General features: G+C 51.9%; 1 protein-coding gene across 1 annotated transcript in view; it reads left to right on the top strand.

Moving 5' to 3' along the window:
* The window catches only part of LOC144931400 (lipoxygenase homology domain-containing protein 1-like), a gene marked incomplete at its 3' end in the record, with an annotated part of 78,989 nt that overhangs the window by 24,426 nt on the left and 41,425 nt on the right, over nucleotides 1-13,138 (top strand). The window contains exon 4 of the mRNA XM_078855206.1: nucleotides 445-554. Within this exon, the coding sequence (XP_078711332.1) occupies nucleotides 445-554 (110 nt within the window). The remainder of the gene's footprint in view (nucleotides 1-444; nucleotides 555-13,138) is intronic.

Below are 13,138 nucleotides of genomic sequence, written 5' to 3'. Positions count from 1 at the left end.
GTGCGTCTGGTTGTGGTGGTGCTCGTGGCGGAGGTGGCATCGGCTCGTTGCTGAGACTAGTAACGAGGTTGTCTGTCGCAGTCATCAAGAGCTATCGACAGAGGTGGCAGCGGGATGGTTGGAAGAGTCATGATTATTGTCGTGAACATCAGAAGTTCCATTGTCATTCTCACCATCACCACGGTCAACATCAGCAAAATCTTCTGAATCGCCATCGTTGTATGTTGCTGCACGTGTGTTGCCTCTATATGCTGGTATATGTTGCCACGCATCGATTGAATCCGTGCCGAGTGAGTGAGCGCACGTGGTGTGTGTATTTTCCCACGCGTGCGTCGAGCCAGCGTTCGCCGAGCGGCGCACGCAAGCGTTGCACGCACCCACCGAACACACGCGTTGCCGTGTCGCGCAGGTGGAGAGCCTGCAGGCCCTGCTGCATGTACCATCCACGCTGGTGGCCGCCGGTCAGGAGCCGTTTCAGCCGCTGCTCTACGACGCCGTGCGGCTGCCGCTGCTGCAGAACCCTCGCGGTGCCGCCCGGGCCGAGGGCAAGACGAGTGAGTGCGCGATTCCGGTGACCCTCGGTTTGTGTTGTGTGACGGTGCCGCCTCCTTTCCAGTGCCTGCGGTTGGCCGTACCGCACACAAGAACTCTGGCAACTCCGGCGCTGTACACAAGCAGGAAGGGCACCTCTCGCTAAATACACAAGCACGCCAAGAACCATCACTCCGCGTGCATTGTAATCGCTTGTTAACGTGAGAACAAAAGACAGAGGTCTCCCCTGTAGCCTAAGTAGACTGTTGGGGCAAGTGCTGTTCAGCACTCGAGAGAGTGGGTGGCCAATATGATGCCCGACCACCTTTGTATTCCCAGTTCTATATTTGTATGCATCGCACCAGGCACTCATTTAAAGCTGAGTTAATCTAGGGGATTCCCAGTGCTCTAACCACTACACTAGTGCCCCCCATAACACACACACAAACCCCACCAACATCCATGAAACATGCCAACATCTACTACTGCAGTTTCACTTGATAACTTGATAACATATGTTCGTATTTACACAAATAGTGGTCTTGTAACAAAATCTAACAATTTATTAGCATTACAATTTGAAAGCTGTTTTAAATATCCTAATTTCTTCACCCTGCATACGAAATCCTGAATGTTCCTCAGTCTTTACAAAACAACATTGTTCTGACACTTTGATTCTCGCAAATCGTTTCCTTTCCTCTTCTAAGCGTGCATCCAGTGGCACTGAGTTATCCACCACTTTGATCACTTTGTCGTGAAACTTGGTAAATTGTGATTTCCTTTTTCTGTTTCCTCCTCCTTCACCCCTTTGTCTTGCACTGTCCTCACTGCTGCCCTCAATACGACGGACCGGGCTTCGCTTCTCTCCTTTGCACACTTAACTCACGCTGCCAAATAAACGCCGCGCAGTCAACCTTGGGGCGGTGCTGCACAAGAGGCGTGTAAACCCACAGCTGCCCTCCAGCCACAGCTCGAAGCGCTTCTCCGTCTACCTGGACAAGCCCTTGAAGATCAGGCCGCTGCAGGCCCGACCCCGGGCACATAGCGATAGCGGCGCGGCGGAGAGTTACAGGCGCGGCTACACAAACAACGACAGCTTTGCCTTCGCCTCATCCACCAGCACCCTCAACGCACCAGCCCACGCTCTGGCATCTGACCATTCGCAAGCCTCGGCTCAGTCCCAGCAACAAGACCAGACCCTGTATCAGATGTTTCCGCTGTCAACAGCAGCATCAGGAGGAGGAGCAGGAAGAGAAGCAGAAGGCGGAGGAGAATGTGGAACCAAGGTGGTGCCGATGGAGGAGGATGACATCGAGAAGAGGATCCACGTCAACCCAGATGGCAGCATGACGGTGGAGATGCGCGTGCGCTTCCGCCTGCACAATGAGGTGGTGACGTGGAACACGCGCGTGAGCCGTGAGAGCACGGTGCACAACAGCGGCGCCGCCGCCGCCAACGCGGGCGACGTGCAGACAAGCAGGCTGACTGACACCCGCCCCCCCATAGAATTCAGCGACCCCGCACTGTGCCGAGTGGGAGCCGGCTCAGAGCGTGGCTCGGCGTCAAAGTGTTGGCAAACCGCCGAGGAAATCCTCGAAGGGCCGGTGAACTATGACATCTGGAAGAATCCGGCATTCAGGATGAGCCCCAACCCCTTCGACGTTGGCAGCCTGGACCTCAGCTACCCCAGCGCCAGCCCGCCCGACAGGGATATCCTGCCGCCTCCGCCGTCGTCGCCACCGGCGAACGAGGACTTCGTGCTGCGGCAAGAGTCACGGCAGTCATCGGTGGTGGGCTCAGACTTTCGGGAGGAGTTTCTGCAGAAGGTAGTGGCCTTCATGGAGCGGCGACAAGATGGGGGGGGAGCGTTGGAGTTCCACGCGCTGAGGCGGCGCGTCTTCAGCAGAAGCGGCCGGGTGTTTCCATCTGTGCAGAGGCCTTCAACGGCCGGCGCCCGACTCGTTGGCGACGCCTCCTCCTCCTCGTCCCCGTGCGTGCGCAGCAAGGAGGAGGAGGCCTCGACAGGCACCGCAGCGAGGGACGCCGTGATGGAAATGCGTGAGCACGCGGAGAATGGCACGCTACGTCGCTGGGGAAGCAAAGCAAGTTGTGAGGACGTAGAAGTGGACCACACGCTGGTGGAGGGCAACATTGAGAGCCGCGGCGATGAACGGGAAGTGGCAATATCGAATTGCTCCAGCGATAACACATACGTCGTAAGCAGGAGGGGAAGCGATGCCGAGGACACTGACGATGTCGAGGATCATCGGAAAGTTACTGGGAGTGGCGAACACTTGCTCAAGAGTCCGAATTCACTTCAGGAGGCTGATGTGGGCATTGTATCTGTAGAAGGCAATTGCGAGGCAGAGGATCCTCCACTCGGCCTTGCAGTACATAGCGAGAGGCGCGTGGGTGATGTGGATGTGACGAAGCCGCGCGGCGAGGAGCGGCCGAGCAGCGCGTTGAGCAATGCCGAGACGCTCGCGCGGCACACCAACAGCAACGGGGCCGCGGCCGATGTCGACGAGACCGACCGGTCCGAGTGGCGCTCCGCTGCGTCCGCATCATGCGACAAACGCGCGGCGATGCCCAACGTCATGGCCGAAGACCGGCGGGCCGATGTGGACGATTCTGATGGAGACCGGCGGACCGATGTCGACGACGATGGCGCCGGTCGGACCGCGGTGGCTCGTGTGCCCTCGCGGGAGGACACTGGGGAGCGGTCCCCGCGTGCTGATGAGAATGGCGCCGACGCCGTGCACGCCCAGCCGCACACGGCGCCGAGGCTGTTGCGGCAGCCGCTGCCCCCGGAAGGGAGGCCCAGCGCATCGGCACGAAAGACGCGGCTCAGAGAGCAGGCTGAGAATGGAGCCAGTACGGCTCGGCAGCCTCGGCGCAAGCCGGTGGAGAGCGGTGCGCAGAAGACACCACGCGGCGGTGAAGGGGAATGTGACACGGTGCCCAGAAGTCACGAGAACGGTGCGTGGGATGTCGGGGACGATGGCGGCGGCGCCCTCAATGGAGACGAATTGGACGCGGAGAGAACGCGGCGCGTGGGAGGCGCGAGGAGGGACGCCTCGCACTTCGTGGTGCCCGCGTCTTTGCCGTCCACGTCACCAAACGACACCATTAGGGAGTGGCTGGTGAAGATCTCCTCCAATCCCGAGGCATTGGAAGACGACCTCACAGAGCTGGGGATGGGCTCGGGGGAAACCCACCAAGTGAATGGGGAAGCGCAAGACGGTGCCTCAAGCCCCGTCTTCAGGGGCGATGATCCGTCCACTGGTGTTGACTGTCGGCTGAGGAAGCAGGGCATTGAGACGGAGATTTCTGTGATAAGGGAGGCCCTCCAGAGGTCACCTCATTTTACAACTCAGTCGCTAAACATGAAGGTAAGAAGTTTCGAGAAAGACCTGCACCCTTCGGACATAGGCAAGAAGGAGCAACTGGTGCATTGCTGTGAGGAGGCTAAATTGTTGCCGAGGGATGGCAACGAGCTTATGTCTGTTCAGATTCTCAAGAACATTATAAAGTGCAAGGACAAGCTTATTCTCGATAAAACTAGAAACTACGTCGCAAGTCCTGCCTCGGAGGTGCAGTGCAATGGCTGTCCAAGCCGATGCCGGCACCGTCCTGCCACTGACGAGCGTTGCGAACAGCTGCGCGATGAGGCCCTCTCCTTCCTCGAGTTCCTTGGCCAGCTTGGAAGCCTCGAGGACGAGGACTGCATCCACACCAAGAGGTCTTCGCCCGTCCAGGCGAGCGCCTCAGAGAAACTATTAAAGGCGTGGAAGGACATCAGACGTCTTCCGCCCGAGGGTACGCCTCTTGCGGAGAGGCCTGGCGATGCCGTAGATTCTGAGAAATCCTCCGGTCCATCTCGCAACACTGAGACAGTATTGCACACAAATCATGTTCAGGAAACACATGGGGATAGTGTGTTACCATCATCCGTTGTTAATGGAATTATTACGAATGGAGAAGAAGACGGTGAAATGCATGATGGCCTTGAATCTGAAGACAATTATTCAACCCACAATGAATCATTTTCCCAGGGCGTGCAAAACGGCATCAGCGGTCAATGCAATGATAATTCTTCATTCAGTGGCGTCCACTCTTCCTTAGTAGCACCCGCCGAGTCGACTTGCGACGAAAACGATCGACATTCTTCCGAGGAAACGTCTTCCCTGACGTCCGTCACGAGCGACGAGGAAGACCTGAAGTCAAGCGATGTTTGTGCCGCCCCGACGTACGGCTCTGTGCCGACCTCCGGGAAGACCCCCAGGTCGGACATCGGAGTGAACTGGCATCTCAACGCATGTCACACGCCCCTCTACAGGAGACCCGTCGACACAATCCCCGAGGAGGAGCCCTCCGAGTGCAACGTGCACGAACAGGAATGCGGCGTCATCAGCGAGCGTCGCACGCTGCCGTGCGTTTGGGAAATGCCTGGCGAAGAGGACGTTCGAGATGTAGGCGGAGATGAGGCCTTAGAACCCCCGGAGGAAAATGGTGGGGCCGGCGCGAATGCAGACGTGGCGGGAGCATCTGTTGCGTTGATGTTGAGGAGTAGTGAAGATAGACATTCTGAAAGCGATCACGATGTTCCTGAAAGTATGCTCATTCCTGAGGAGATTGCAGACACCGGCGTTTGCGGCATGGGCACCTCCAGGGCGGTGAACTTGGATGACGCCGAAGCCGTTTCCGATGCTGAGAAAAGCGCGAGAGAGGTGACGCACACCGCTAAGGTTGTCACGAAGCAACCGGCACCCACGCAAGGGGGACCCGTGCTTCCCGCTCGAGACGAAGGGGACTTCCTCGACAGGATGTACACAGCGTGCGGGAACAGCTGCCCTATCCTCACAGCGGTGGAAGCCCCAGATGGGAGAGACAGAAGCTTTGTCTACCAGAAGCCGTCGGACCCAGAAAACGTGTGGGTGGGGCGGCTCCTGAAGAAAGTGGGGAAGACGTGTGTGCAGCTCTACAGCAATGTGATGCGCGAGTTCAAGCTCAAGTGGGACCTCAGCGAGAACGAAGAGGTGGATGAGATGATCCGAGCCGTGCAGGAAGAGGTATCCAAAAGGATACGGCAGAGCATTCGCTTGGAGATGAAGAACGTTGAGGCTGAGATACTGAAGAGGACCGTTCCACGGCCGCCATTGTCCGAGGCTTCTCATCGCTCGACGAACTCCACCAAGCTGCGCCGAATGAGGATGGAATCGTTGAGGAAGCAGCCGACGTACCAGGACGAGAAGACCAAGAAGTTTTCGCCTGTCATCGAAGAGCTTAATCGGAAGCATGCTGAGAAGCAGAGAACGGAGGTGCCGGTGGACAGCTCAACCTCCGTAAATGAGGCCAATGATCTTGAGAATGCCGGCATGAATGCCGGAGGCGTAGATGATGAGGTGGATGGTGAGGAAGATGACGAAGATGATGAAGGAGACTACTGTCCCTGTGAGGACTGTTTAGCAAGTAAATTTAGAAAACGTCGGTGTGCCAAAGAGCTGATCGCTGGCACACCTGTGATGCAAGCGTTTGATCTTAGACAAATCTTGAGTGAAAAGAAAGACCAAAATGTTCAGAAGGACGATGCCAAGCGGCAGCCTGCACTGAGCAGGGACAATGCAATGCTGGACATGACACTTGACTTGAAGGCGATTTTGAAAGACAAAGCTGTGACAAAGCCAGACAAAAAAGACCGTGAACAGGTGAGTCGTGAAAATAATATGAAAGCCATAGGGGGAGAGGTGAGGGTTGCAAAAGGTAAATCAGCAGAGGAAGATAATCTAGTGAAGCAGGAGAGAGCAAAAGAAGATAAAGTCAAGGATAATACATTAAATCAAGTGATGAGAGAAAATGCCCCCACGGGTGCCAAAGGAAGCTATCAGACTATAGGGGTGGAGATGTCAGGCAATACAGAGACAATGATGGTAGTGAAAGAAGTTCAGCAAAGGGGTTTGTGGGAAAGGGGGCTGGTAAATGAAGACAATTCCATACCGACGAAGCAACAAGAGGGAAACGGGCTCGCTGAAGGCTTCATGCGGATTCCCGGTGTCAGACGGAAATGCAACATGGACCACCAGGTGGAAGCCACCAGGCAGGGCTCGGTCGATGAGGGAAAGGGCTCGAGTCCGGATTCGGAAACGGTGGATGACGACACGTCCCACTTCTCGTCGCAAACGAAGCTTCCGGCCATCGTCGACCTGGCCGAGGCCACCGCGGTCGTGGTGCAGATGGCGAGCAGGGTGACTGCGAGCAACGCCGCTTGTGATGGTGGGGGGCGGGGGCAGGCCTTCCCGCGGTACAAGTCCACGGTCACGGTGCTGCAGCCCTTCAGGAACGGCTTCGTCGTCGCGAGAGATCGAGCGCCCCCGCAGAAGCTCCCGCCGATTCACTCGAACTCGTCGATGCGCGCCGTCCACGGCTCCGACGACCGGAGCACGCTGGAACTGGAGGACGCGAGCGATGGAGGAGACTCCGGCTCGGAGTTCGGTCGAGAGCGGAGCGCGCCTGAGAGCCTCCCGGTCGTCAGGGCGTGTGGCTGCAAGTGCACATGCGGGGGGAGCAAAAAGCCGCACGGACGCTAGTTGGCGCTAGTTGATGCTAGTTGACGCGAGTTAACACTAGTTGGTGGAGGACTTTTTATCTCGCTGCTTTCCTCTAATTGTTTCTCCGTTGTCTCTCATTGCACGATTCGCGCTTGCAGGATGATGGGTGGAACATCCCCCCCCCCCCCTCCCGTTTATTAAACAATAAACTACACATTCGTCTGAAAAGTAAGATATCTGTCTGTCGGTGAGTTGGCTCTGGGTAGAAGCCACTTTGTCCAGCAGCTTGGGTTTGTTGCATGACGTGTAACCTACACGATGCCCTCTGGGATGAGCCGCAAGGGGCTGCTCGTTAAGCCAGGCGTAATTCACGCGCGGGGTCGGAGTAATCCAGGATACGCAGCTCACGGCTCATGGCTGTTAATGTCTTGGGTTGGTGAATGACAAGTGGGAGATATACACGCTTTATAATGGATCAGGGAAGGGGTGGTGTCCATGATAGAGGTTTTTTGGGTTAGATCGCGTAAATATATAAATGTGTTGTTAAACCCGCCACCACCCGACACAGCCAACTAGTGTCACGTGACAACCCGGTACTCAAAGTGAAACTGTCGCGGGACACAGATGAAATTTTTTATACTGCGACTGATATACTCCTGCTGTTATGGAGTGACTCATGCAGTCAGCTATGGCTGCAAAGTTTGGTCGTACATGTTATGTATATCGTTTATTGTTAAATTTGAATCACAGTTCCTATGATCACTGTTACATTGTTTTATAGCTTTATTTTGGTGATTTCGAAAACGTTTTTGTTTAGCCATGTTTATTTGTTGGAGTACAGAGTTAGGCTGATAACTTTAATATAAATTGTATTATGGTGGTTATTGTTTGACTTGCATCCCCCACCGGGATTTTTGCACATAGTGTTGATATACAGTGTTTTTTCTGGAAGACTTTGCTGTTTTTTTCTGGATTTTTCTGTTGTGTGTAGTCACTTTAAGATGTTCCTTGTTCATGTTTTTGTTTGTTGCGGTTGCACCTGAGTCAAGAGCCGCATGGCTCACATGGGCTATACCTCATAAATGAAACTGAAAACTGAAATGAATAAAATGAATATCTGCTTGCCATTATTTTTCCTAGACTTCTACTTTCAGAGTTAGTTATTACTTAAGTGATTACTAAAACCAGTAATAATCGAATGCAGCGGCGATTATTTAATATGATAAAGAGTAGATACATTTATATAGTCTTACAGATACAACCGGCCCTTTGAGGGCACCCATAATGACGACGCGGCCCAAGATGAAATTGAGTTCGACACCCCTGTTTTAGATGATCGGAGACGTGCACTATTCGCGTACGTTTCCAGTATTCGATGCAAAACATGATCTGCCAACGAAGAAACCCTTTAAAGCACTCGAGCCAAGCTATTCAAACACTCTGTGGCAATAGTTCAAGAGCTCATCGCAGCTGGTGCCATTGATGCCGCTGCACCACACCCTCGGGCTTCTTGTGAACCTTACCGACGGGTTCTCGAACGTGCGTTTAGGAACTGTGCTGTTTGTAGATTGCTGGGAGTTGTGGAATTCCTCTCGTTTGTCGCAATGAAGCGTCCCTGCATCACCCACGTGCGTGTTGTAAACAGTGTCGCAACGCTACCCTTCTGCCCTTCTGCACCACTGCCGAGGCAGCCCCTGTACTATAATTTGAAGTTGCCACACGACACCGATGTTCAGTTTCAAGGCGTTGTGGTTCACGCTTGTCCTTTGAAAGAGCTGCGCAACTTGCAAGCTGAATTTTTTTTTACCGCGTTTCAACGTAGGATCGCCTGTGCGGTGGCACACGCCGAGTAACAGAATGATTCAAGGGGCAAGGGTTGATGGATCACGTGCAGATATGTGATACTCACTGGACTGTGAGTTGGCCTGGGAGATGGCTGGACAAGCAAGTGGGCTCCCGACCCATCGCTACGGACTGTTGGAGAGTTGGAGAGTTATCTCCGCGTAAAAGTGTGTGTGGAGGGGGGGGTTGCCGGGTACTTCTTAAACAAAAACTTTCCAAATATTCCAATGCTACAGCGTCCATCCTGAGACTAGGCGACGCTCTCATCTTTATAAATATGACCTTGATCTGTATGTATGTATACATGTATGTGTCACAAACCTCTCGGGTACTTCCCGATGAAGTAGAAAGCTTTAATTTGGTACACGGGTAGATTTTCGTACACAAACAACAAATATCTGAAAATCCGAGATTTTTCATTTTAAGGCCCCAAAATCTCGATTTAAAGTGCCCCATAATCATGTTTTTGCATGATTGTGGGTTTTTTCGTTTGGTAGAGCGTTAAACAGCAAGTAAAATTAAAGCGAGAACCATTGTTCTATCTTTTATTGTTTTTAAGATATTTAGGATTAAAGCGGTTTTGAACGAAAAAAAATCCGCATTTTATGATGTTAAAATCTAAATAATTCGAAAACGGTGAAAGATAGGAGAGCTTCGTGTCATAAAGTATTAAGTTAATTCATTTTTGTTCTTTCTCATTAAAATGAACGGAATCTTTAAATGGAGCGGTTTCCGATGGGTACGTCTTTAGAAGAAGTTGAATCAAATCGTCAACAATTTTTGTGTTTTTTTCGGGAAAAATATATTTTTTTTGTAGTAGTTAGTGTCTGATCGTAGATACAATTTTTTTAAATATCATATCAGGTTAATTATTATATTTATTGAAAACTTTTGACTGGTGAAGACAGGCTTCATGAACTAGTTGATGAATAAATTACATCATCGCTATTATTGCCAAGTGGCCCATACACCGTCGGGTGCGATCCTACACGGTATGTATCAGTATTATAGCCAGTCGTGACAGTCATTCAAACTGTGCAAACGTTAATGTTAACGCAGTAGATTATCGCCAAGACGCTGGCACAATGAGTTTTTAAATATTAATCAGCTCTGTTGCCTTTTGAAGGTAACAAAAAGACAGTATTTTAAAATGTAGGCATGTTTTGTTCTCGTTCTGCGTTTGGTATCAATCACGCCATTGTGTATCAACTACAGACCTTTCAAGCTGAGAGATTGTCAGTGCTGTGAATGGCCAAGTTGGCAGTCGTACTGTCGAGCAGCTTTTGAGTTTATCACGTAGGCTTTCGCGACCAATATTACCCATAATAGAGGTTTTTAGGTTGGATCGCGTACATATTCGTTCAAGCCGCCACCACCCGACATAGTCAGTTAGTAAGCGCCACGGGGATGGAGGGCCCAGGCGGCGGGCTACAGAGAGGAGGGGAAATTGGACAGGGGGGCCAGGCCTCATTTCATTCCTTTGCTGACCACGCTACTCTACTGTCAGTGGTAGTCCGGGATTGCCGGATGGTGGCGTGAGGTTTGCTGGGGGTTGGGTAGGGGGGGATCGCTGTCTTCGCGTAGAAATAATCAATCTTCGCTGTGTCCAGGTGGCTCTGAACACTGCGCTGGCATTGCTGGCCTTCTGGGACTTAATCTTGGTTTCAGCCACCCGTCATTCATCAGGATTCTCAAGTATAGCAACTTGAAGGTCTCTCAATGGGTGCAAAGCACAAACAAATCTCCATCAAAATATATTGCATTTTTTACACTTAATTTGGGACCCATCCACCTGAGAATTAAAAATAATGTCCGTTTGACTGCCATAAATGCACATTTCTCTTGAGCTGGGCGTGTGTGGATAAAAAAAATGTGACGTGAAGGGATCTCGGATGTAGTTCAGTAATATCCCCCTTTTACTACGAGGCTGCTCTGCACGAGTTACACGACGCGCGTGCAATCAAAATTAAATTAGGGAACAAAAACTAAACCAATATTCGCACGGACACGGTGCGTGATACTTTAAAGGTCTGTAACTTGTAGTAGCAATCGTTTTTTTCTGGAAGGGTTGCACGGTGTGTCGATAGCGGCAGGCCCCGCTGTCCTGTGTTGTCTCTTCTCCACACTTTCTCTCACCTTGCCAGGTGTTTTGTGTTGAGCACCCACGTTCGTCTGCTCCTCGGTTTTTTTTGTTTATAGTTTTTTTAGTTGTTCGCCCGGCCACGTTTGTTTTTCTACGCGCGCGACACGCAACACTCGGAGAAAGCCATTGTGTTCAATTTCACAGAGGACAACACTTCCTCGTCTTGTATTTTTGTTTGGCACGCATTGTGTTCTTGGCTTGTTATTCTTTTTGTACCTGAACGTTTTCCTCCCCTTCTGCTGTTAATCTCTAGCTGTGTGCGGTGTTTATAAAGGCGCCTGTTTTTTTGTTTTTTAAGTTGTCTGCCTTGGTCTCTCTATTGCCTCTACCACACTGCGCTACACTCGGGACAATTCCGGCGTCCGTTAGCAGCTCCCTTCTCTCATTTTTAACTTCTCTCATTTTGTCACGGTCTAAACGAGCATCGAGGCAGAGCACATCTCTGCTGTCAGCCCCAAGCAAAGACGGACATTTCTTATTCTTCTGGCCGAGGCCAGTCACATCATAGTACAGCCACTGTTGACTTCCACAGAATGGTACTCGTATATTTTTTAACTATGGCGGGATGATGGGCTGACTCTACCCCCGACAGGGATTTAAACTTTTGCCTTCTGCTTGCTGGTCGAGCGCTCTGACCCACACACACACCGTGCCAGACGCCGAGCCTGGATCTGTGATATGCAATTACAAATTAAATAAGCAATGCCCCCTTTAACATATATGTCTCTTCAGATAACATAAGTATTCTTTACACAACCCAATTGCCCTACGGCCTGCTGAGTGAATAGAGTAAGTGCAACAGCAATTCAACATCCAGTGTCTCAGCAGCGTACTGAACTCATCACCTGAGTGCTGAATTCATCAGCTGAGTACAGGCGTGTCTCACTTAACGAAGAACAAAGACGGCCAGGCGTGGTGCTGGCCATCCACCCCTCGTGTGCCCTGCCACCTTCATAGGTGCTTGCTAACAGCACTTGGCCCCACAATCTGTTTAGGCTATACGGGTGATCTTTATTTTTGGGGAGGGGAAGGTGTGTGTGCATGTGTAATGGGTTCAACTGAGTTGCAGACGTAGATTTGGAGGCAACACATTTATTCAACTCCAACACACGGGGTAACTTCCGCTTAACAGAATAACAACCTACGGTGGTGACCACCAGACTAACTACACTAATTACAACGTAACTGCTACTACGGACCCGGACCACGTGTTGGAGACTCGTTGAACGGAGAACGTCGACGAAGGTTTCTTCCAGGATGAACAACAACTACAACCCTGGTCCCTCTCGGGACCCGGCTTATATTCTCTGCGGCGTGTCTGGCTCCGCCTTTGGCCACGTCCACCTTCTAGAATTCTCGGGAAGGATCTGGGTCCCAATCACGTAACCACCCCTAGCCCCCACTTTGTGGCCCCTTTGTAGACTTAACTGGTCACGTGTCCTCCCGGGTCAACCAGAGTGCCATGGCCTCGAGTAACCTCATCCTCGGCCGGCACGCAGAGCGTGGTGCCATCTAGTGCTATCAATCAGCACTCACCGGGCCCCTCTAGGGCCGGTACGACACCCACACCCTTGTGGTATCTGTGATGTCGTTACACCGCACGCCGTGCCTCTCTAGGGCCGACACTGCACGTTGACATCCCGCGATGTCACTACACATGTATGAGAGACGGAGAGAGTTAGAGAGAGTGGGAGAGGGCTGTGTGATTGAGAGTGTGTGTGAGAGCGTTGATTTCAAATAAAGTATATGGCTGTAAGGAGGTGATAGGCTATAGGGGGGATCTTGCACCGTGGTTCTTCATGTGTGGTAAGCGTTCAGTTAAATGTTATCTTATTGTACAGTTATACAGTAATTTGTATAAATCGTTCAAGAATGCGACATTTTGGATCCGTAACGTTTCACAGCTTTCAACATGGGAGGGGGTCAATGGGGGAAAATGGTGATCGTTTAACGAGTGTTCGTTTACCGAGAACATTTCGAGGAACGTATCTCGCTCGTTAAGCGAGACGACACGCCTGCACCGAACTCATCGGCTGACCCCTGAACTGGAGCAGTGGCGACTGTGTGTGCGTGG

Source organism: Lampetra fluviatilis, chromosome 4 (assembly GCF_964198595.1).
Source record: "Lampetra fluviatilis chromosome 4, kcLamFluv1.1, whole genome shotgun sequence".
Lineage (NCBI taxonomy): Eukaryota > Metazoa > Chordata > Hyperoartia > Petromyzontiformes > Petromyzontidae > Lampetra > Lampetra fluviatilis.
This window is presented reverse-complemented; position numbering and strand designations above follow the sequence as displayed.